The sequence below is a fragment of the Tamandua tetradactyla genome, chromosome 7, assembly GCF_023851605.1.
Source record: "Tamandua tetradactyla isolate mTamTet1 chromosome 7, mTamTet1.pri, whole genome shotgun sequence".
NCBI classification, from domain to species: domain Eukaryota; kingdom Metazoa; phylum Chordata; class Mammalia; order Pilosa; family Myrmecophagidae; genus Tamandua; species Tamandua tetradactyla.
Window position 1 is genome coordinate 105,067,554 of NC_135333.1, and position 26,113 is coordinate 105,093,666.

At 39.4% G+C, this 26,113-nt stretch overlaps 1 protein-coding gene across 2 annotated transcripts in view; it reads left to right on the forward strand.

The window, feature by feature from the left end:
• Window positions 1-26,113, forward strand: part of ANO6 (anoctamin 6) — a 260,323-nt gene that overhangs the window by 41,095 nt on the left and 193,115 nt on the right. The window contains exon 2 of one of the 2 annotated variants that reach the window (XM_077170647.1): window positions 15,286-15,348. The exons of the other annotated variant lie outside the window; for it this stretch is intronic. Coding sequence (XP_077026762.1) covers window positions 15,286-15,348 — 63 coding nt within the window. The remainder of the gene's footprint in view (window positions 1-15,285; window positions 15,349-26,113) is intronic. 2 annotated transcript variants of the gene reach the window in all.

Below are 26,113 nucleotides of genomic sequence, written 5' to 3' on the forward strand. Positions count from 1 at the left end.
TAGCATTTCAATCTGCTAAATTTATTTTAATATTTCTTCCCCCTATTATTTATTTATTTTTAATCCATATGTTTTACTCATCTGTCTGTACCATAGACAAAAGGAGCATCAGACCCAAGGTTTTCACAATCACACAGTCACATTGTGAAAGCTATATCATTATACAATCATCTTAAAGAAATGTGGCTACTGGAACACAGCTCTACAGTTTCAGGTAGTTCCCTCCAGCCTCTCCAGTATACCTTAACTAAAAAGGTGATATCTATATAATGTGTAAGAATAATCTCCAGGATAACCTCTCAACTCTGAAATCTCTCAGCCACTGACACTCTGTTTTGTCTCATTTCTCTTTCCCCCTCTCAGTCGAGAAGGTTTTCTCAATCCCTTGATGCTGAGTCCCAGCTCTTTCTAGGATTTCTGTCCCACATTGCCAGGGAGGTTTACACCCCTGGGAGTCATGTCCCACGTAGAGAGGGGGAGGGCAGTGAGTTTGCTTGTTGTGTTGGCTGAGAGAGAGAGGCCACATCTGAGCAACAAAAGAGGCTCTCTGGCTGGGCCATAGTGGCTCAGTGACAGAGTTCTCGCTTGCCAGGCCAGGAGACCTGGGTTTGATTCTCAGTGCATGCCCATGTTAAAAAAAAAAAGGGGAGGGGGGGTTCTCTGTTCTCTGGGGGTGTACCACACTGCTTTAAAGCATTAATAATCAAGGGAAATGTGGGAACCCTGTGTTTTATGCCTGATTGCTCTGTAACTCTGCAACTTCTCTAATAAAAATAAAATGAGATTACAATAGTAAGTAATGATCTCTAAAAATTAATTGTGAGGATTAAATGACTTAATGCATGTAGTGTATTTGGCAAAGTGGTACATAGTAATTCTCAGTAAACGGTAGTGAAATCAAAATAACTCAACCACATTCACATACCCGTTTGTATATGTTTACGTAACACATAAGAAAATGAAATAGTAACAATGGTTGTTTCTGTATGGTGGTACAATGAATTTTTTCTTGTTTGCATCTTTTCTCCATTTTTTGCAATGATCATTTGTTGCTTTTCTAAGTAGAAAAGAAAAAAAAAATCAATCAGTGACTTTTCTCCTCTAGGATAAACCCAAGCTTCCTTACAACTCCTTCAGTATCCTCCATGGCCTCATCTCTTTACTTCTCTAGCCTGTCTCTTACAGCTTCCCCCGAACTACTTTTTTAGGCTCTCCAAATCCTGAATAACTTTATTCCCTATATGCCCTCTAGTTCCTGAATGCATGCTTTACTTCCCCGCTGCCTATAATGCCACCCCTAACTCAGTTTAGGTTACTGCTTTTCTTTAAAGATTTAGCTCAAAACCACTGATCCCATCAAATTGAAGGAGCTCTTTATTAAGATTATCTGATTATGTGTCTGTTTTTCCGGATAGAATGTTCTTTAGTTTGGATACTTTACTAGAAGCTGGAAATAAAAGATGATTGAGGTGGAGCCCACACCCTCAGGTTGCTTATATTGTCTAGCAGAGGGTGAAAGACATGAAATTCACAGCTGCAAAAAAAAAAACAAAAAAAACTGCATTGCACGGTTCACAAGAAAGGAGGGTGTTCTAGTTTGCTAGCTGCCGGAATGCAAAACACCAGAGACAGATTGGCTTTTAATAAAAGGGGATTTATTTCATTAGTTCTTCAGAGGAAAGGCAGCTAACTTTCCTCTGAGGTTCTTTCTTACGTGGAAAGGCTCAGGGTAATCTCTGCTGGCCTTCTCTCCAGGCCTCTGGGTTCCAACAACTTTCCTGGGGGGTGATTCCTTTCTGCATCTCTAAAGGCCTGGGCTGAGCCGTGAGTGCTGAGATGAGGTATGCTGAGCTGCTTGAGCTGTGCTACATTGAGCTCTCTCATTTAAGCACCAGCCAGTTAAGTCAAACATCATTCATTAAAGCAGGCACGCCTCCTAGCCGACTGCAGATGTAATCAGCAAAAGATGAGGTTCACATACCACTGGTTCATGTCTGCAGCAACAGAACTAGGCACCTTCACCTGGCCAAGTTGACAACTGAATCTAACTACCACAGAGGGAGTAATAAGGGATGGGGCTGTGTGTGTGTGTGTGTGTTGTGAGTTAGGGTGAACGATTCTGAACATTTTCATTTAAGAGGTGATTTTAAAGTTTGGGAGAGTGGGCAGACATTCAGAATGGTGAAGGGTTGAGTTTAGGGTAGGGTCTCTATGTTGCTTGGCACATGGTAAAGAGGCTCAAAAATACTTAAACTGAACTTTATGCTTCATCCTGGGATCTGTGTATGAGCCCCTGGGGGGTTGTGAGTCCCCTGAAGTTGAACACAGTGTTTTCTGTTTATGTGCTTCTGAGATATTTTCTGGGAAGAAGATCCTTGGATTTCATTAGAATCTCTCAGTGGTTCCATGGCCTAAAAGGTTAAGGACCACCCCACTATTTTGACAAGAATTATATAACTAAAAATGCATGAGGTGATTTGAAGATTCACTGTTCTCAGCCACAGCTGAAGGGAGGAACCTGAGGTCCAGAGGGCAGGGATTCAGGTGCGGGAGGCTTCGTCACCAGCCTTGCCATAATGACACTTCTGAAAAGGTGCTTCTCGGTTCTTCCAACCAAGCCGTTTCAGTGTTCTTTCCCTGATAGGCAAAGCAGCTTTGCATGTAACATGATGGGGCTGAAAACCTGGGGACAGGATATTTTGTTTTGAATCTAATTTGGGAGGTAAATGTATGAGGAGAGCAGGAAAGCAAGTGCAGTAAGTGCCAGAAATTGATTTATGCCTCTCATGAAAGGCATGTCCAGGTCCCAACTCCTGGTCCTGTGGATGTGAACGCATTTTAATAGGACTTTTGAGGATGTTATTAGTTAAGTGTGCCCAGACTAAATGAGGCTCAGCCTTAGTCCAGTGTGGTTGAAATCCTTATGAGTAAAGGAACTTGGACACAGAAGAGGAGTCCATAACAAAGGAGAAGCTGAACATCAACAGAGCCTGAAAGGAAAGGTCATTGCTATGTGAGAGAAAAGTGAAGGAACCCCAACAATTGCCAGCCAGCCAGAGGATACCAACCCTGGGAGAAAAGGGTTCTAGAAACCTGAGTCTGTGAGCTTATAACCACCTGGTAAGCCAACACATTGTATGGTGTTGCAGCTAGGAAACTAAACCAGTAATCAACGCAGTTGATGGCAGTGATATCAAATAGACTGCATTAACCACTGCAACGATATTATCCCCCCAAAACCACATAGGTCTACTCATTCATTGCTCAGGCTGGTGCAGAACTGTGTGATTTATCTACCTTTTAGAACCTTGCCCAGGAAGTTCCCAGTTTTCTTCCTGGGGTTTTTCCACGTTCTTCCTCATGTTGCTCTACGTGTTTTTCTCTACAGCCCTATTTAGAACATATCGTATTGTGATGTAACTGTTGATATTCTTTTCTTCCTTAAGGCAGGACTGCCTTATCTTTGAATGCCTTCCACTTAGCTCTCAAGTTTGTTGGAAGAAGGGACTCGAGCTTACCAGCCTGATGGTACTTAAGCCTGTGCAAAGTCAAAACGAAACAAAACAAGACTGCTGAAGATTTCCCTTATCCTTTGTTTAGGCCCTTTCCTCTTGCATTGCTCAGTGAAGTATTAGAATAAAAGAGCTAATCAAGGAAGGGATATCACTGATATTTTCAGTGATAGAGCTGTTCTTTTGAAGGAAGAGATTTGGTGCGCTGTCAAATCTGATGCAATCTGGAATGGTATCAGTTTACTGTTGTTGGTAACCACAAGGCAAAGCAAAGGTCAAAGGTTACAGGAGCATGCAGGAGGGCACCATTGGTCCCATTTGTATCTTTTTCAAGAGCAGCTCCCCTCCTCTACCCCTCCTTTCCTCCCCCAACAGTGACACAGGATCAAGTAACCTTCAAAAGCTTGATAATTCATTTGATTTTTCAAAGTGCCACATTGATGCGTGAATCAGGCATGTGCCTTGCTGTAATGCTCAAAGCACTCCAACTAACAGAATGTGGGGGTGTAAGGGGACTTATAGAGGGCTCAATGGTGCTGCAAACGTGCTAAAAGGAATGAAGCAAGATTTAAAAATGGGGGTGCTCAAGAAAAACCTGAAATGTGATTCAAGGCTTCAGGTATGTGAAGGACACAGAGAATAGCGATTAATATTTTCCTATTAATCAGAACCAAAGGAGAGGAAGATTGTTTTGAACTGTGTGGTGAGGACTTCTGAGGGGTGGGTTAGAAGATTGTTCAAAGTATCTTCCCCCACCTCTAGCATGTTAACATTAGCAGATTATAGATACTTGTTTATCATTTTTAGCAATCAAGTTGTTTTCAAGGTTGCGTTTCCAACGTAGATCCTTGATCTAAAGAGAAAAAGAGAAGGTAACTAATGACATTGAGTACTTAACACAGGCTCTGGGCTTTTGTACATCTCTGATTTACAAGCATCATCCCATAATTGCTCATAATACCCAAGGATAAGTATAATTATCCTCATTTGTTTGCAGGATAACAGACCAAGAGTGCTTGAGGCAACGTGGGTGGTAAATGGCTGTCCTAAGTCTATGTTATTTCAATCCTGAATCTATGACTCCAAAGCCCTTGTTTCTATTTATCTCTAAGTATGACCAATCAAGCGTTTACTGAGGCCATCAGGATGCCCCACTCTCTATGAGAGTTCCAGACTGGCTCCTCACGGGTTTGTGAAAACCATTACCTCTGAGGTCAAGTGTATAACTGATCCAGTTAGCTTGCAGGTCTAAAACAACCATCTATTGCTACTTCTCAGTCTGGACAAAGTGTATTTATGGTGCAACTACTCTGAAATGCATGCTTTCTGACATAGCAAAAAAGAAGAAAAATACATCCCAATATAGTAAAGATAAAATTTTGACTCAAATGGCATGTCTCTGGACTATCTATACTTAAAATTTAGACCCACTGTATCCTGCCTTTTCACTTTACTTGCCTTGTGAACATTTCCTGTCTTTAAAAATGCTTCACAAACCACATTTAATGACCGCATAGCATTGCTTCACATAGATTTGCTTGACAGCATTTATTAACAAACATTCAGCAGATACATATTTTGTGCCTACTATGAGTTAGACTTTATGGCAAATGCAGTGAACAAAACAAGGTGTTTGCCATGCAGTTTAAATCTGGTGGAGGAAATAGACAATAAGCAGACAACTTCAGTCCTATACAGGGATAAGCACAGGGGACTATGAGAGCATATAGAAAGAAAATCAACACTGGAATTAAATTTACAAAATAATTTCTTCTTTACTGAAGATCTTGTATATCAGATTATTTTTTCCATTATAAATAATGTAAGATATTTGTGGGTATAAATATTTTTCTGTATTTCAGGCTATTTTATGAACATTTGGCAGGGTGAAATTACTGGGCTACTCATTCTAATGGCGGGGGAGGGGAGCAGGCAGCAAGGCGTATTTTTTAAATTGGTAATTGCTTTCCACTACAGCATTCTCAAGGTTAGGACTTGCCACAAAACATTTCCATTGTTGATTACATCTTATGAGCTCTGTTAACTGTATGTAAGCCTGTATGTAACCTGCCTCTGGCAGGATTGTGTGAAGAATTGGGGCTGAGACATAAATGTGTCCAATGGGGAAGAGTTAGAAAAGACAAGTGAAGGGATTGCAGCTGGAGTGACCCTACGTCACAGGTAAAGTGTGAACCGTCCCGCTGTTGTATTCACGTCAGAAGCCTTGATTTGACTCATGCTTTCAGGGCCGTGGCTCCATATGTGTGCTGATGGAGCTTGATTTATCTGTGGAAAATTCCAATTTGTGAACTTGAAGCCCACAGTAAAATAAAAGTAGCCTGTAATGATTATTTAAAAAAAAAATCTGTCATCTAAATAGAAACTCCTGGACTGTTATCACAGCCAGAAGAAATTTTTGAATTATGGTATAATCTTCCTTACTCAAATTGCAGATGAAGATTCTGAGGCTTAGAAAAGTTAAAATGTTCTGAAGGAAACCGACTGGTTAGATGGAGAAGTGGATTCAAACTCATGGCTCTTGATTTATCTGTGATCCTCCCCTTACTTGCTTCATTCAGTTGTTAGCCTTTGCTCTTTTCCTTAAAGGTATTATTTTCTGCTTCCCACTTTTTCTTGACCATTTTTACAGTTTCCTTGTAAAATGTTACTCATTTTTGGTGTTGAATACATTTATGTGTTGGCTACTGTCGATCAGCAGTCAGCGCACCTCCTGGTGAGTGTGTGGTCCTTATTCCACCATGGTCCTTAGCCTGCTAATTTGTTTGATTGCTGACTTCTCTCTTCATCTTGGCGCCTGCGTTTACTGGAACATTTCGGTTGATTCTGGCAAAACTAATCAGTTATGTCTTATTTTGCTCATTTAATCCCTTTGAATAATTTTCTTTTCTTCCTTTTTTTTTTTTTAAATTAATTATAAGAAGTCAGATACCCTCTAGTGATATAGTATATGTGACAGTCTGGTCCTGGGCCAAAAAGTAAACAATTTAATAGCCCCTTAGTGTTGAGTATACAACTGTTAGCACAGACTTTTGATGTATTAGTTTCGTGATGGCTGCTAGATAGCAGGTGATTGCTAAAGCTTTGCTATGAATACATATGTTTATATGTGTGTAAATGTACATATCTTTTTTTAAGTTTTAATGTACAGTATATCTTTCTTAAGGGCAATTTTACAAAAAAAGTTAAGCATTGCTTTGTTTTAGACAACATGCAATTGTCTTCATAGAGCATCCTGTCTACATAATGACATTAGATATAGGACCATGGGCCCCTGATAATAAGAATAGAAAAAGGAACTTAAAAGACCAGAGCATTTATTTTCAAAGGGAATCATTTTGGAAAAGGCTTTACACCCATGGAACCAGAGATCTTTGGAGATGAAGAAGCTTTGGGAGCTTCATGAAACAAGAAGCCAGGAGAGAAAGCTAGCAGACTGTTCCATGTCCCCTTCCAGCTGAGAGGGAAACCCTGAACAACTTCATTGGCCTTTCTTTTTCTTTTTTTTCATTTTTCATTTTTTCTTCTTCATTGGCCTTTCTTGAATGAAGGTAACCTCTTGTTGCTGCCTTAATTTGGACGTTTTCATAGCCTTACCTTAATATAGACATTTTTTTTATGGCCTTAGAACTGTACACTAGCAACTTAATAAATTTTCCTTTAAAAAAAAAAAAAGGATCAGAGCACCAAAATCTGGTCTGATTCTCTGAAACCCTGTATCAACTGATTATTGTGTACTTGGAAAATCCTGTTGCTTAGATGTTTAACAATCCCTAGTTATCAAAATCTCAGAACAATTCAGAATTATCAGGCCCTTTCAGTGATGAGTGAGAGGAATGATTTCCTGTTTATCTTAAGTCTTTTAGGGAGGCAGGCTCCATGCTTAATTTAAAAGGCATTGGCATGTTTGTTACAAAAATGGTTTTCCTGGATTTTGGCTAAATCCATTAATTTAGTGTTTCAAAATCATTCTCATTCTCCTGTATGGTACTTTATATAAGAACACCTTAAACTGATTTTGAAGTGTTTTGATTTTAAAAATTGTCTTAGTCATCTGTCCTTCCTATGTTGGATGTACTTTATTCATGTATTAACTTCCAAAGAACTAAGGAATAAATACAGCACATTCCACCGCCAAAAAAAACAAATAGCCATTACCATTTTCTCTTTCAAAGAACTTGAGGAGACCCCAAGAAGATATATACCTTGGCTCCATACCTTACACCTGCTCTTTTGATTATTTATCTCTGTATCTTACAGCATGGAATAGTAATAACAAAAACAAGTGTATTTTAAGTACTTACTGTCAGGCTTTGCATCATGCACATTACCTTCACTAAGCCATTTAATATTTATAACAGCTCTACAAGGACAGTTATTATGCCCATTTTACAGAATAGAAAACTGAGACTTAGCTAAAAGAAACAAAGTGATAAAGCTGCTATTTGAACTCAAATATTTCAGCTGCCTGATGGTGTTTGTAACCATTGTGTTGTGTTACCTGTATGTTGGTCTGGAGTGAAGACCCCTGAGTCCTAATCCAGACTCTGAGTAGTTTACAGGGACCCTGGAAGCACCCTTTTCCTACGTCCTGGATTACTTCCACTGTAAAATGGTATTGTGAGTTATTGATTATATAACAAGAATGGAATGATCATATGGTAAGAATGTTGTGTTTGTATGTGGATATGTTTCATAAATTAAAAACAAAAAAGATTTAGGGGATGGAGCAACGAAAACAATGAAGGGATTGTATTAGATGATTCCCACTGTCCTTTGTAAAGCTCAAGTTCTCTGTAAATACTTCTGGACCTGCTCCACCTTTATGTTTCACTGTGGAAAGTTATTTAAGTGTAGGATGCTCTGGCGGGTTATTAGGAGAAGATGTGGGAATGTAGGAAAAAACATGGATAGCGTGACATTACGTACACATATGTTACATCCTGTCTATAAACATCTTGAATTGTAGCAAACAAATATAAAGGCAGTTTACATCTGACTTTAAGGTGACCAATTGTAACGATAATTTTCTGGAAATGTTTTGGAAAGGAGGCAGCTACATAGTTAAAACTTTAAAGTTATAGAAACAAAGTAACAGTGTTTTTCAAATGTGCATGTGTGGAAGGATCTCTTGGGGTCTTGGTAAAATGCAGGTTCTAACTCCATAGGTCAGGTTGGGGCTGGGGGAATGAGACTGCATTTCCAGACTCCCAGGTGATATCTATGCATCTCGTGTACAGCTGCTCCTTTGAGTTGCAAGGATCTTGGTTGATTGCTGGATTTATTAATTGTTCCTTTCTTTCTTTTCCCAGCTGATCACCCGATTGACCACTTGATGTCCCCAGTTCTTGTACTTCTCCTCCCACCTCCAGTCATTCCTGCACATTACTGCCCATACCATCCTTGTTCTCTGTAATATTCTCTGTAGAAACACCTTCATAGATACCATAGTGCATAGATGAAGCTCAGACTTCAGTGTATCTACAGGTTGGCCCCAACTTTAATGTTGCATCCCATAACTTCCTTAGAAGAACTCGACACTACAGACTTACCCTCACATGAACATTATGTGTACTTTTTCGCCTGTTTTTCTGGCTCCAGCACTGACAGAGCTCTGCTATTTGCCAGGCCCTCTGTTAGGCTCTTAGGTGTGTAGTTCTTACCTTCAGAATGTTTGTATCAGGCGCGGACATATATCTCCTTCCCTTAACCTTTCGCTTTCTAATCCTGAGCTGGCATAGAGCCTGCTCCCTTGATGAAACTTCCCTAACCCATTCAAGGCAAAAGTGATTCTACTTTCCCCTGAATGCCTCTAGCTGCCTTGACCAAATATTTACCTTTCAGGTTTGATCTTCTTTCGTGTGCCTGATTCTTATCCTTTTCTGGGTGAAAGGTTGGTCAGAGTCTATGAGTTTATGCATCTTTGGATCTCCAAGCTCTAGTTATTAAAGGGAGAATTATCTGTAAAAATCTGTAAAATTTCATAAAGAAATTTAGACCTTGGCATACTGTGCTTCTTTTGATATATTATTACATTGTGTCTGAGACCACATGCAGTAAAATTGTATAAAAAATGTGATTGGCCACAAATACAGCATATAGTTTGTTTCTCTGAAAAATTTTTTAACCCTTGTATCGGTCTTTTATGTTGTTAGTATTGAATTAATGATATTGCTATGAAAACCTTCTCTTCATTAATTATCAGCATAGGAGTTAAGCTAAGCCTTAAAAGGCACAAATATATAAAATGTCCTGGACTCTAGTCCTTAGAGTTTTGGGATTTGTTAGAAATATCAAAAAGATAACTGGTATGAGCAGAAAGAGTCCCAAATGAGGAGATAGAAAACCTGTTCTAGTCTTGTCTCAAGCCACTTAATGGAATAATCCTAATTTAGTCAGAATTTCCTTAAACCCCAATTTCTTCTTTGCATGGCAAATGAGGCTGCGTAGTGTGTAGCAGACACAGTGAACTTTTGCCCCCTTTGTGGGTGCCCAGCTCTGTTATGGTGAATTACATCCCTCTATTTATCTACTTAAAATAACATATATTTGTTTTAAGTTATATATGTAGAGACTAGTTTAAAGAAGAAACCAAAAATAGCCCCATACAGTTAATGTCCATTGTCATTAAAAGTAGGTGGGGGCAGGTACGTAAAAAAGATCATTCAATCAGCATTGAAAGGTATAAAAAGAAAAATAACACTCCCTCCCAGGCCCCCTTTTCTGTACAAAGCCCACTTATTTACAAGTATTTACACAAGAGGATTGTGCATTTTTTAAATGTATCAATGTACAGATTTCTTAGTATCTGCACACACAGATAAACCATCTTTTAAATGGTTACATGGTATTCCATTGTGTATGTATAAGATTTTAATTTGATTAGTTGCTTATTAGTGGGCACTTTTTCAGTGCTTTCTTTTCAATTAAGAAAGAAGGGAATTGGATTTTTCATTTTAAAAATCCAAGACGGAAGGAACAGTGATGAACCTACCTAATTACCGGCCCTGATTCTGGTGAAAACAGCCTTGGTTTTTCACGCTCCCATTCATTGTTCCTTACTAGAGTAGTTTTGTGAACGGTATTTTAGTCTTTGTTATCCTCTAATTCTTGATCATTTGTCAGTATGCCCTTCCCTTGGAGGCCTGAGGCCATCACTCCACAGTTCCCCTTCCTAAGAAAGCTCTGTCTGAATCATTAACTGGCATATATGCCATTTTCAGTTAAGTTAAACAGTTTTTCTTATAAGAATTGCTGTTCCCTTGCTCTTGACAGCACATGAATCCTGTCTGGCGGCCTCCACCCTTTGGAGAGGAGCCAGCTTTCTAATGGAATGTGAGCGGTTTCGCTGCTAAGATTTACAGCCCAGCCCCCCACCCCCACCCCCACCCCCACTGGCTTTGCAGACCCTCCAGGCTCATGGCGGCAGCTCTGAAAGTAAGTGCTGGGCAGAGGCCAGGGCTCAGTGTGGTTTCCAGGCCCTCTCTCCTCCTCCCCAGGCCCAGCCTCTCAGCCACAGGTATCATCTGGCATTATTTTATAAACTGTGGCACGGTACAGATGTTCTTTCCTGAAGAATTACTTTCATTTCTGACTCATTTCAGGAAATGAGGCCGTGTATCAGAGGAGTTCTTCATTTCCAGACCCCCAGAGAGCTCATTTTCACCTGGGATTTCTAACCACATGTGGGCAGCCCTTTATTTACTCAGATGTGAGAACTAACAGTAATGAAAGGTCCTCTTCCAAAGAGGCCCTTACTTCCCTGTAGAGTCCAATGTGATGGCTCAGAGGTAGCTAATGCCCTTATTAATGTAAATATTTCTGAGGCTTTGGTTTCCTGATGCCTGTGGACATGCTGTGTGTATGGGCTTTGGTGTAGGAAAAACATTAATTTAGCAACAGATTTAAAAGGCAGTTTGGAGTGTTTCTAATTACTGTTTGTTTAGTTCACCATTGCCTAATAAGTGGATTTGAGTAACCTCAGGGGTGGAGAATGTAATGTTCATATTACAGTCAACCATGCAAATCACGTTCTAAGTAAAAGTATTGCAGGGAACGCCCCATGGAGCCATTTTATAGAAGTATTCTATTGAGTTTTATATTTAGAACTGAGATCATTTTGGAATGGGCATTTCCCACCTGTCATGCATCAACTTGAATCATGTATATGCATAACATCAACCCTAGTGTGTGGTACAGCCCCATTAAAAATCCATCAGAAGCCTTTGGTATTCCATTTTCTTTTTACTTTGACATAAGGAATGGGGGAGGGAGGAAATCATGAGCTTCTCCATTCTTGCTCTCCCCCCTTCATTGGCCATGATAGGAAGGGAAATATTAAGAGGGCCTGGAATGGTGGCTGGTCACCTTGACTGCACACTGGAATCTGCTGGAGAACTTTAAAAATACTTATGCCTGGGTCCCACCCACAGAAATTCCGGGATTTTGTTTGTTTTAACCTTCAATTTTGAAATACCTTCAAACATACAGGTCATTTACAAAAATAGTACCCTATACAGAGAACTTCAACATAACTGTACCCACCCCCATCCAGATACCCAGATCCCCCAATTTTAATATTTTGCCTCATTTGCTTTATCATTCTATCCATCCACTCATCCGTCTGTCAATCCACTTTCTTTTATACTTCTTTTTTTTTTTTACATGGGCAGGCATCAGGAATCGAACCCGGGTCCTCTGGCATGGCAGGCAAGCATTCTTGCCTGTCAGTCCATTTTCTGAATACTCAAGTGTAGTTGTACGCATTGTGCTCCTTGAGCACTTAACACTGGCGTGTACATTTCCTAAGAACAAAGATATTCACTTATGTAGCCACCTTATCAAGTTAAAGAAATTTAACGTTGATATAAAGCTTCAAGTCTATATTCTAAGTTTTTCACATGTTCCAAAAATGTCACTTGAGCCTTTACCTTTCTTGCTAGATTCCATCCAGGATCACGCATTGCATCTAATTATCATTGTCTCTTTAGTTGCTCTTTTTTTTAAATTGTGAGAACACATATACAACTTAAATTTTCCCATCTCAACTACTCTTAAGCTTACCATTCAATGTGTTTAATCATATTCATAATATTATGATACCCTCACCACCTTCCATTCTTGAAACTTTCCCATCTCCTCAAACAGAAACCTAAGCCCATTATGCATTAATTCCCCCGTTCTCCTTACTTCCCTGCCCCTGACAAACTGTACTCTAATTTCTGTTTCTATGAGTTTACATCTTTTCCCATATTTTCTTTATAAAGTTACTATGGGGCTTAAGTAGAGCATCTTAAATCTGCAACAATCTTGTTTGTTTTGAAACCAACTTATCTGCAATAGAATACAACCTATGTTCCTGTACCCTGCCCTCCTGATATCTTTATGTAGTTCTTATCAAAAATTACATTTCTTCTAACGTAATTTTACGAGTCCCAAAATAATGATTTATCATTACATTTTATGCTTTTACTTTTTAGATCCTATAAAATGTAGTAAGTGGAGTTATAAACTGCAATACAACAGTACTGGCATTTATATTTACCCATGTCATTACCCTCACTGGAGAACTTTAATTTTTTGAAATCTTTAATTTTTCATGCAGCCTTGATCTATTGTCCTTTCCTTTCAACCTGCAAAAGGCTCGTTAGCATTTCTTGTAGGACCATTCTAGTGGTGACAAACTGCCTTAGCTTTTGTTTATCTGGAAGTGTCTTAATTTCTGTACTTTAAATAAGTTATCCCATTGCCTTCTTATCTCCATGGTTTCAGATGAGAACTCAGTACTTAATTCTTATCCAGAACCCTGGTTCTCTCTTGCAGCTTTCAGAATTCTCTCTTTATCTTTTGCCATTTGACAGTGTATTATATGCCATGAGTATATTTAGGTTTATCCTGTTTGGAATTTGTTAGGCATATTGGATGTGTTCGTAACATCTTTGGTTAAATTTGGGAAGTTTTCACCCTTTATTTCTGTGTGACTTCTTTGTCCCTTTCTCTCTTACTTTTTCTTCTGGCACTCCCTCAGTGGGTATATTGGTACACTTGACGGTGTCCCATCAGTTCCTTAGGCTCTGTCCACTTTTCTTCATTCTTTCTTCTTTCTGCTCCTCAGACCAGATGATTTCAGTTGTCTTAAGTTTTCTTCCTCTTTCTTCTGTCAGCTCCAATCTGCTGTTAAACCCCTTTAGGAACTTATAATTTTTTTACTGTGATTTTCAACTCCGTTCGGTTCCTTTTCATAATTTCCCTCTCTCTATTGATAATCTTTTTGTGTTCATCTATTTTCTTAATGTACTTTGATTGTTTGTCCATGTTTTCCTTTAGCTCTCTGAACATATTTAGAACCATTTTTTTTTAAAAAAGTCTTTGGTATGTCCCAAGTCCGGTCTTCTTCATTGATAGTTTCTAACGCTTTAATTGTCTCCTTTGCCTGGGCTTTCACTTCCTGCTTGTTTGTGTGTTTTGTAACCTTTTGTTGAAACTTGGACAGTTTGATTTTAATGTGGAATTTAGACTCAGAGAGATCTGTTCCTTGAGCCTGTATCCAGCTAGTGTTATGACAGAGCTTTCCTTGAATGCCCAAAGCTAATAGAGAGAGAGGGGGAAAAAAAAGGATAAAAAGAAACGACCTTTCTCAGTCTTTGCAGATTGATCTGTGGAAGTGTTCTCCTTCTAGTTTATTTTACAATGAATTTAGAGAATGGCTCCAGGCTGGAGTGTAGGGGTCTTGCTGATCCTTTCTGTGAGTGTGGGACTAGGAGCTCCCTTATTTACATGGTTCTGATTTACCCCTGTTCCCTCACAAATGTTTCTTCATGTCCCCCATGGTCCCTCACAGTCCCTCATGGCCCCGGGCACTGCCCTGTACGTCCACAGCCAGCAATCCCTTGCTCTAGCGGCTACTTGGCTGCTCTCCCATAGCGTTCTGTAGGAGAGCTCTGTGAACTGCCTTCCACATGCTAGGCAAGTTCTGGGATGGCAAGTTCCTCAGGTCACCACCAGATTGAACCAGCATACATCCTTCCAGTATGTTCAGGATGATTACTCTGCTCTCTTTGAGACTAAAAATCAGCCCCAGGAGTGCAGAGCTGGTGAGGGGTGCAGGAGGATCCTGCCATGGTGCACTGAGATTCTGTTGGTTTAAGTGGTCTTTCTTGATTTGGTGGTCACCCTGTTACTACAGTCCTTCATCTATGTTTTGGAGCTCTGAGAAAGATGCTTCTGACAATTCTTGCTTGTTGGTCAAAGTTTCTGTGGGGAGACAGAACTCTAGATCATCTCATTTCCCCTTCTTGATTAGGGTGGGGCCTATGCTGGGATTTTTAAATGTGCATCTAGGGTTGAGAACCACTGACCTAAAATGTCAATAGAAACTTGAGAAATCATCTCATTCAGAAGTTCTCAGCCCTAGTTCATGTTAGCATCACTTGGAGAGCCTTTAAAAGAAACATTAGTGCCCAATCAATTGAAATTGCAATTCTGGGGGAGTAAGCCTGTATATTTAGAATGCTTCCAGGTGATTCTGATGCACAGCAAAGGATAAAATCCATCAGCGTAATCCAACCATCCCATATCACAGATGGGGTAAAATAAGAACTAGAAAGGTCAGCTGGCTTCCTCAAGGTCACACCCTGGTTGTTGCAGAGGCAGATCTGGGACTCAGATCTACTTGCCTCCAGGTGGCCATTCTCTTGACTAAAATCACTCCCTTATATTTGTCTAACATGTTCATTGATGCCTCCTCATTCTTTAGGTGACGTTCCTGCCTCCAAGAGGCCTTTTCTGACTCCCCACACTCTCCACTCATCTGGTCTGGGTAAGATGCCCTTGTCTTTATGTTCATATAACCCCCTTATTTCCCACTCCCCCCGGACTGTCAGCGCCAGGAGGTTAGGGTGCATATCTTCCTACGCTGGCATGTAGTAGGGTCCCAGATAATAGTGTTGAATTTTAGCCCCTAACTTTTTATGTGTCATTTAGTCCATGTGGATTACTAAAAATAGTTCATTCTTTTAAGCTAGCTTCTTAAAAGCAAATGCTATTTCTTACCTGCCTACGCCCCCTGTACTGTGGATGAGGATTTCATAACCAAGAAGGACATCCCAGCTCAGTCTTCCAGGAGAAAGAGTTTTGGCCAAAAAAAAAATTCAACAAGGATAATTTTGATGACAAACTAATGAAAATATTTTGGTGATCTTAATGTGTTCCTCAGGTTATTTACAACATACAGGGAGCTTGGATTAATATACTTACAAGTGTATTTATGGTATAAGTCAAAGGGAGCAGGTGACATTACCTTAAGACAAAAACTTTTCTGATGAAAATAGTTATTACATGGAAATATGTTTTAAGGACCTAGTTATTTCCTTTATTGTACTGTATACATAACTCTGCTCAGTCATGTTCCATTAAGGTGGCTGAATTAAATCCTTGGTTTCCTTGGATTAATAAGTTTAAGTCAAGTCTTTTCAAATGATTAAAAAAAATCAATCTCCTTTTTCATCCAGAAGTTTACTTCAGATCATGGTTGGCCAATGTCTTATTTTTATTTGAGAAACCTTTCAGAATTGCAGTATTTATACTTACTCTTAAAGATATTGGATTTATCTCAAAAAATAGCCTGCAGTCAGTCTCTCTGTGGCTTCCAGGTGGCCAAGAGGTTCCTTATAGAGATGTTAGAAAGCCTGTTTCCGATTAGAGAATTCAGAGTTAAAAAAATTTTTGAGCCAAGACTGCAAACTGACTGTATTGTAAGATAGACCCCAGAATGTTAAGATGTTGTAGACAGGAGAGATTCCAGGGTGTGTGGAATCATTTTTAAAAGTCTTAGGTTCATGCTTTATAATCAAGAGCCTTCCTATCCCAGGTGTGGTAGACAGTAAGTAAAGTCACTGTCTATCAGAGAAAATATTCCTGAAACAAATATTTTTTAAAAATTCAGAAGAAGGCTAAATAATCTAGCTGGACATAAATGTAAAACATCTTTATATTAAAATAATTTTGATTATGTTGTGGAATAAAATGCAATGTTTACATGATTTTTAAGGCATAAAATAGGACATTTCAAAGAACTACCTCTGTCCAGTCTTTCCTTTGCTGCCAGCTGGATGAAAAATGTAGTAAACCAATAAAGTTCCAAGCAACTTCTCTCATACTAACTCCAGAGTCTCAGCAGTAAGAGAAGGAGAGAGAGCAAGGAAGGGGTCTATTAATATGTAAAACTCAGTGTTTTTCACTCATGTTATACCACTGAATCTTTATAACTATCCTGCAAATCAGGGTTTATTCACATTATTTTTTACATGCCAGATGATATATACACACCTGTCCAGTAGGGAGCAGAGCCAAAATTTGAATCCCGTTATGTCTGATTTCAAAGTCCCTGTGTTTTCCCCCTGAATGTCATCTCTTATTTCTTGAATGTGGAGAAGTTCCCAGAAGTGATATGTTTTTAACCAGGAGTATTTCCAAGTCTGGCAGCAGGGGGCCAATGTTTGCTTCCCTTAGTGTTGTTGCTAGACGCCATTAAGTTAATGTTTGTAAACTTCTGTGAAACAGTTGGAAATATTTCTGATTTCCAAATAACATGTTATTGTGATGACTCTTGGAGAATACCACAGACAAGTCTTGCATAGCCATGATATATAAAGGGAGGAAAGAAATAGCTAGCTTATTTTAGTCAAACATAATATAGTGTCAAGTAGAATTTTTTGTGATTTGCCACTCAGAAATCATGCATTTGTTTTGAGTGAAGCAGCAATGCAAACTGGTTGATAATTCACACTTTGCCATTAGATTCCTGTATTTGAATCCTGGTCCTGCTACCCATTAGCATGTGATTTTAGGAAAGTCACCTAATCTCTTTGGACCCCATCAGTAAAATAGGAACAATAATAACTTCTTGATAGCTGTTTGAAGAATTGAATGACAGGCATATAAAGAGCTTTCAGCATTTTCGGATGCAAAGCTAGTGTTCCGTAAATGTTAGCTATTATTCGTGGTCAAAAGCTAAATGGAATATTACCCAACAGTTCCCATCCTAGGTGTTGACCTAAGAGAAATGAACATGTGTCCACATAAGACATTTTTGCCAAAATTTATAGTGGTTTTATTCATGATAGCGCAAAACTGGAAACTACACAAATTTTCATCGATTGGTAAGTGAATAAACTGTGGTGCATCCATACAGTGGGATACCACTCAGCAGCAAGATGAAACATCTTACTGATATGGACAAAAACATGAATGGGTCTCAAGATTCATTATACTAAGTGAAAGATGCCATATGTGAAAGGCTGCTTATTATTCGATTCTGTTTGTATGACATTCTGGAAAAAGCAAAACTGTAGGACAGGAATTGGATCATTGATTCCAAGGGGTGGAAATGAGGGGAGGGGGCTAACTGCAAAGGGACAGGAGGAATTTTTCTGGAGTGATAGAAATACTCTATATCCTAATTGTGATTGGAGGTTGCAAGAAAGTATACCTTCACCAAACCTCATCAAACTGCATACTTAAATAAACCTGACTTAAAAAAATAGTGGGGAAAATAGTGATAAGGAACAGTTAGTAATGAGAAGTTGCAAAAAGGATGGCAGATCTTCTCCATTTCAGTGACTGTATAAAATGGAGGCAATAATTACTGTAATTTTCCTTTAACAGGGTGTGGGTTGGAAAAATGCAGAAACCTGGAGCAGAGTTTTGTCCTGCCCTAGCAAATGTTGCTGTCTCTGCTGTGAGCACTGGTCTGCTTCTCTATTTTTCAGGTCTATCCATTAGAGTCTTTTCTGTTCAACAATGTGGGGATCTCTGGGGTTACTTCTTGGGAGAATCCTGAAGGAGGTTATGCCCCGTGATGCTGCATTTGCGGGAACAGAGAGTTGGTGTTCTACATGAACTGAGGGTGACCATTGTAGATTATTAAGTAACCCAAATATACTTATGGTTGAGGAATGTTATCTCAGATCATTGTTTATTCATCATGAGTCAGCCCTGGTGCTTTCTCAGGGCGCACATGTTTATCTCAGCAGGACCAGGCAGAGTTGGCTACTCCCTCCTTCCTGAAAGTGTTTTTTTTCATTTGGTTTCCCTGATGTTGCTCCATCTTGATTCTGGTCACAACTCACTTCTTCTTTCTCAGTTTCTTCTCCTGTATCCTTGTCCTCCTCTTCCTGGCCTCTAAACTTTGGAGGGCTCAGGGCTTACTTCTCTGAACTCTTGGCTCACTCCTTAGGTGATCTCCTTCATTTCCAGGGCCTTAAACACCATCCGTATGTCGATGACATCCACATACTTATCTCCAGTCCCTACCTCTCCCTTCTTTTCAGCTGCTTGTTTCAGCCTCTTCACTTGATAGTCGAATGCACATCTCAAACTTTACAAGCCCAAAGCCACGTTCTTAATTCCTTTTCTAAGGAGTCCATTGCTCTCCATTTCCGCATTAACTCCACCCAGTTGCTGAGGCCCCAGACTGAAGCATGCAGCTGCCCTTTTCTCTCACCATTTGTATCAGATCTGTTAGTACCATCCCCAATCCAAGCTCTCCTAATCTCCCATCCCCGTAATTAAACCCAGACCATATCTTGCCTGGACTTCTGCAGTCACTTCCTGAGTCATCTTCCTTCTTCCAGGCTTGCCTCTCACGGTCTCTAATTCATACAACGGCCGGAGTAACCCTCCTGTCTTATACCCTCATACTCACTGTAGTGGCTTCTTTACAAGCTGTCTGAGATCCCAAACCCCAGCCACATACTGTGAGGCTCCTACTGCTGGGCTCTGTCCTCACTTTTACCCTCTGCCTGCCTGGCTGTGTCAGCCCCACTGGATTCCTAGCGTCCCTTCACCTAACAGTGTCCCTATCTTCCTCTCCACATCCCTGAACCTTACAAACCCTTCCTCTTTGAGAATGCTGGCTCCTGCACCTCATTAGTTCTAAAGTTCTAAAGCGATCACATTTAGTTCTAAAGCGATCACTTCCTGATGTATATAACATATATATGTTTTGTTTGTTTGTTTGTTTTTTTACATAGGCAGGCTCCGGGAAATGAACCTGTCTCATTTTTTTTTAATTAAAAAAATTTTTTTTATTAGAGAAGTTGTGGGTTTCTAGAACAATCATGGGTAAAATACAGGATTCCCATATACCACCCCACCACCAACACCTGCCTCGATGTGGGAAATTTGTTGTAATTGATTAGATACTTTTTTGTAATTTTGTTTTTATTAGTAGGCGCGTTTGTTACAATTGATGAAAGATTATTAAAGTATTACTATAACTGCTATGCATAGTTTACATCGGGGTGTTTTTTCACTATATTCCTGATCTATTATTGTAATTATTGTAATTTTCATGCATGCCTTTATTTTATTATTCATCTACCCATATGCTCGAAAAAAGGAGTGTCAGTTGCAAGATTTCTACAGTCACATGGTCACCGGATAAAAACTATATAGTTATATAATCATGGTTCCAGGGCATGGAAATAAGGGGAGGGGGCTGACTGCAAAGGGGTTGACTGATCAAGGCTATTGGATTACAGTTCAACAATTTCGAGTATTTACTTCTGGTTATTAGAATACACTAGAAACTAAAAAGAAAGATCTGTATAATGACTCAGTAGTCATAATCAGTTGTTAATTCCTAATTTCTCAGTCATACCTCCTCCTTCTCATTTGGTCTTTTTCTCAGTCGTCAGGGGTATCTGGGCAATGACCATTTTAACTTCTTAATGCTAGAAAGGGGTGCTGACCTTATGGTGTAAGGGAATGAAACTGGTTGATAGTTGTGTAGACAGTGGTACCTCTGGGTTTCAGTCTTGTCTGGCATAGGAACAGACTGAGGTCTTAAGCGTCTGAAAAATTAAACTTACTAAGGGAAACTTTTATAAAGTCTTAGCTACGACCCAGGATATTCTTTAGGGTTTTCAGGAATACTGTTGGTTGGTCCTACTATGGCAATTGGCAAAATCTGACTGAAAGTTGTAGAAGAGTAACTTCCAGAATGACCCCTTAGCTCTAGTTGAAGTCTCTTAGCCACTGAAACTTTATTTTGTTTCATTTCTTAACCCTATTTAGCCCCATTTTAGTCAAGAAGGCATTCTCAATTCCATGATGTCAGGGCCTGGCTCATCCCTACCAGTCATGTTCAATGTTGCCAGGGAGACGTACACCCCTGGGAGTCATGTCCCATGTAGTGGGGAGGGTAGTGAGTTTATTTGCAGATTTGGCCACATGTAAGCAACAAAAGAGATTCTCTGGGGTTGATGCTTGAGAGAATATCAGAAATTCCCAAGATGAGGAAGTTTAGTAGTTCTACATTTTTTTCCCCCAGTTAAGGGGACTTTGCAAATATGTTTTTTAATTTTCTACCCAGAATACTCTGGAATGAATCAGGGCATTGCATTAACCTGTACAGAATAGCAATATCTCATTCCTTATCATAGATTCCATGTGATTAGGTTGTTTAAGTAAACTGACCAGACAGGTTAATTAGCTAGTATGCTACAGAAAATTTAAATTTTGGACAAAATAAACGTATCCTCCTTGGGTCTCACACTAAGTTGAAGTTTTAAAATACAGACAATATCATCCTCTACCCTGTAGTCTGATTTACCTTGGTCCTAACCAGTTCTGTGTCATTCATACTCTAATTGAAGTCTGATCTCTTTTTCAGCTTCTCTAACAGTTGCTCTTTGGGATAATACTGACTTTTATAACTGTGGAACTCTAAATCTGAACCTCAGGTGTCACGCAGATACCCAAAGTTCCAGGGAACTGTCAGGTTATACACAAAGAGCATAGTATCTCTGAATGTAGAAATAACACAGTTAAAACTCAGGAATAAATGTGACTGCTTTAAGAGCTTTTTATCTAGGAACCTTTCCAATTGAGCCTTATTGAACATTCTGTACTATTTAATCAGTTGCCCAATCTCTGCCCACGTACTAGTCCCCTGATAACCTGTGCTCTCAGATTCAGTTCTCAGAGTTTGCTCATTATAGTTAGTTTTTGTTAGAGAGACTATATACAATATCTGTCCTTTTGTTTCTGGCTTATTTCACTCAACACAATATCCTCAAGATTCATTTACCTAGTTGTATGTCTTGTGAATTCATTTCTTTTTGCAGCTGATTGGTATGCCATCCTATGTATACATCTCAGTTTGCCCTTCTGTTCATCAGACATTGTGTTTGTTTATTGCCTGTGTCCCCTACTAGTTTGTAAGGTCCAAAGAAGATTGTTCTGGGTGCTGAGTAAATATGTAGTGAAAGACTGAATGAATGAATGAATTAATGCTCTGGTAAGTCTGTCTTAAAAATAAAAAACTAGACATCTTGCTGGGCTCTAATATCCCTCTCCATCTCTCACCCCCTTTATCTTTCCCCTTTTAAAGCATAACTTCTCAAATGTAGACAAGCTATAGAATGGAAGAAATGGTTTTAAACCATCTCTCAGAAAGGGTTTAATATCCAGAATATGTAAAGGATGTTTATATTACAACAATTACAATAGGACAGTGCAATTAAAGTATGGGCACAGTGGATATATCCCAGAGTATGTTGGGCAGATAATTAAAAAGTATAGGCAAAGTTCCTTGAGGTACTGGAGAAAAATTATGGCACTATTAAATTTTCCCACCTGGGAAACCTTTGATACTCTCTCAAATGCTAGAGACTCCCAAGTTAATAGGCCAAGCCCCTGATCTTGAGGCTTGCTCTTATGAAACTTATTTCTGTAGCTGAGAAGTTAAACTTACCTATAATTTTGCCTAGAAGTTCCTTCCAGAGAATGTCTTTTGTTTCTTAGATGTGGCCTCTCTCTCTAAGTTGGACCCTGCAAGTAAAATCATTACCCTCCCCTCTATGTGGGACATGACATCCAGGGGTGTGAGTCTCCCTGGAAATGTGGGACATGACTCCCAGGGATGAACCTGGCCCTGGCACTGTGAAATCAACAGTGCCTTCCTGAGCAAAAGGGGGAAAAGAAATATAATAAAATGAAGTATCAGTAGCTGAGAGAATTCAAACAGAGTGGAGAGGCTATTCTGGAGGCTACTCTTATGCAGGCTCCAGCTAGATACTTGCTTGGTTTGCCAAAACTCAATCAATATCATTCCTGTTAACCCTAAAGAATACTCTGAGATCCTATGCTATCTAAGATCCTATAATAGTTGCATGCACTAAATTTATTTTTCAGAAACCTTAAGCCTTCAGATGGTTACCAGGCCAGATAAGTCCTGAAACCCAGAGGTGCCAGTCTCTACAAGAACATCCCCCTGTCCCATATTGTGGACAGCCCTTTTCAACATGAAGACGTTAGAATGGGGGACCAAATATCCCTAAAGAATGGGAGAAGGAGCAAAGGAGAAGGCGGAGTTATATAGAAAAGTTAGGATATAACAAATAAGTGTGTATACTGAATCAGTATATTGATATTTCTTTTTAGTCTCCAGTGTTTTGGAGCAGCTGAAAGGAAAAACCTGAAATTGTGGAACTGTAACCCATACCAGACTTTGAAATCAGTTCTATAACTACTATTTAAAATGTACTTCAAAATTTATTGCTTTTTAAGTCCCCTTCGGGTAATGGTGAGAACGGGGGAAAATTCAACCTCCCCAAGTTGAATTCTTGATATCCTCACAAGCAGTGGGGGCAACCAGAGCAATAGGCTGAGCCCCCAGTCTTGGGGTTTGTTCATATGAAACTTAACCCCACAAAGGATAGGTCAAGCCTACTTAAAATTAGGCCTAAGAGTCACCCCCAAGAGAGCCTCTTTTGTTGCTCAGATGTGGCCTCTCTCTCCAGCCAACACAACAAGCAAACTCACCCCCTGCCTCCGTCTACATGGGACATGACTCCCAGGGGTGTGGACCTTCCTGGAAGCATGGGACAGAAATCCTAGAATGAGCTGAGATTCAGCATCAAGGGATTGAGGAAACCTTCTCGACCAAAAGGGGGAAGAGTAAAATGAGACAAAGTGTCAATGGCTGAGAGATTCCAAACAGAGTGGAGAGGTTATCCTGGAGGTTATTCTTATGCATTAAGTAGATATCACCTTTGTTATTCAAGATGTAATGAAGAGGCTGGAGGGAACTGCCTGAAAATGTAGAGCTGTACTCCAGTAGCCATGTTTCTTGATGATGATTATATAATGTGACTGTGTGATTGTGAAAACCTTGTGTCTGAGGCTCCTTTTACCTACCTTGTCAGCAGACAAGTAGAACATGTGAAATAAAAATAAATAATAGGGAGGGGGAACAAATGTTAAAATAAATTTAGATTGAAATGCTAATGAAAGCGAGGGGTAAGGTGTATGGTATGTATAATCTTTTTTTTTTCTGTTTTCGTTTTATTTCTTTTTCTGTTGTCTTTTTATTTCTTTTTCTGAATTGATGCAGATGTTCTAAGAATTGATCATGATGATGAATATGCAACTATGTGATGAAAAAAATAAAAGAGAGCATATTTCCATACCAAAAAAAATTTTTTGCTTTTTTTGGTATATATGTTATATTTCATAATAAAAAAATATGTGGGCCAAGGACTTGAATAGACATTTCTCAAAAGAAGGTATACAAATAGCCAATAAATACCTGCAAAGATGCTGAACATCAGTAGCCATTAGGGAAATGCAAATTAAAACCATGAGATACCAGTTCATACACACAAGGATGGCTATTATTTAAAAAGCAAGAAAACAAACAAAAAAAAAATGGAAAGAAACAAGTGTTTGAGAGTATGTGAAAGAAAATTGGAACTCTGTGCATTGTTGGTGAGAATGTAAAATGGTACAGCCACTGTGGAAAGCAATATGGTGGTTCCTGAAAAAGTTATAGAATTACTGTTTGACCCAGCAACCCTGGTTCTAGATATATACTCCAAAAGGGTGAACAGGATTGCAAAGACATGCTTGTATTCCAATATTTAAAGCAACATTAATCACAATAGCCCAAAGCTGGAAACAACCCAAGTATCCATCAACAAATGAATAAACAAAATGAGATACATACACATAATAGGGTATTATTTGGCTATAAGAGAGAGTGAAGTTATGAGGCATTTTGCAACTTAGATTAACCTTGAAAACATGCTCAGTGAAATAAGGCACCTAAGGGCAAAATTTGTATGACATTACTTATAAGAGATGATTAGAAATAGCAAATTGCAGAGATAGAAAGCCAATCAAAGTTCCTGGGGAAAGAAAGGATAATTGAGGCGGGGAGAGGGAGTGTTTATTTTGTATTTTTTTAAAGTTTCTTTTAAAAACTTTTTAAAAGAAATGAAACTTATCAAATGTTATCTCCATGCATTTTTTTTTTTTTCACATGGGCAGGCACCAGGAATTGAACCCGGGTCCTCGGCCATGGCAGGCAAGCACTCTTACCTGCTGTCCATGCACTTTTGCCACTTTGTTGCTCGTTACTCTTCAATCTGTTAAAATCTGTTGTCTTTTCCAACCACTCTTCTGAAATTGATTTCATCAGCTTCATTTAAGGTCTGCATGTTGCTGTTGCCAGTGGGTACATTCCTGTCCTATCTGTTGGATCTTTGAGTAGCTTTATCCACAGGTTTTGATTCCCTTCTTGAAATTCTCTGCTAACTTGTTTCCCCCCTTCCTCACTGGCCATTCCTTGATCCCTGGCTGGCATTTCCTTCTCTGCTTGACCTTTGAGTGTTGAGATTTCTTCAGGCTGTGGTTTAGGCCTCCTGTTTTCTCTACATGTACATCTGTTCACAAGATTTTAAATACCACAGATTAGCCGATGACCCTAAGCCAGTATCTCCAACATTGACCTCTCTTGTGTTCTGGATTCAACAGCCAACTGCTTCCTTGACATCTCCCTTGGATGCCTCATGCCCAAGGAGGAACTCTTGATTTGCTCCCATATTCCATCTGTCTTCGTTTGGAGTTGGATATACCCCAGAAAAATATGTTCTTTTAGTTATTCCAGTCCTGTTGGCGTGAACCCATTATGAGTAGACCCTTTGATCAGGTTACTTCAGTTAAGGTATAACCCACTTCATTCAGAATGGGTCTTAGTCTTCTTACGGGAGTCCTTTATAAGAGATTGAAATTCAGACAGATAGAAAGCCACAGAAGCAAGAAACTGAAATCAGCGAAGCCCAGAAGAGAAGGGAGAAACCAGCCAGCAAGATACCGCCATGCACCTTGCCATGTGGCAGAATGCTCAAGGGTCATGGCAATTGATCTTCAGCAAGGAAGCATCACCTTCATGATGCCTTGATTTGGACATTTTCCTGGCCTCAAAACTGTAAGCATGTTAATTTCCAGTGTTTGAACCATTTCATGGTATTTACTGGAGCAGCCTAGGAAATTGAAATACCCTCTAAACCTTCACCTCACCCCTTAAACCCAATTTTTGGCATTTCAGTAAACGGTACTACCATCTTCCCAATTTCAAAAGCCAAAAATATGGGGGGGGGGGTTAATGCTTATTTGGCACAGAATTTCTGTTTGAGTTGATGAAAGAATTTTGGTAATGGATGGTGGCACAACATTGTGACTGTAATAAATTAAAAAAATTTTTTTAAAAAGAGGTTAAAAGGAAAATCAAAGATATT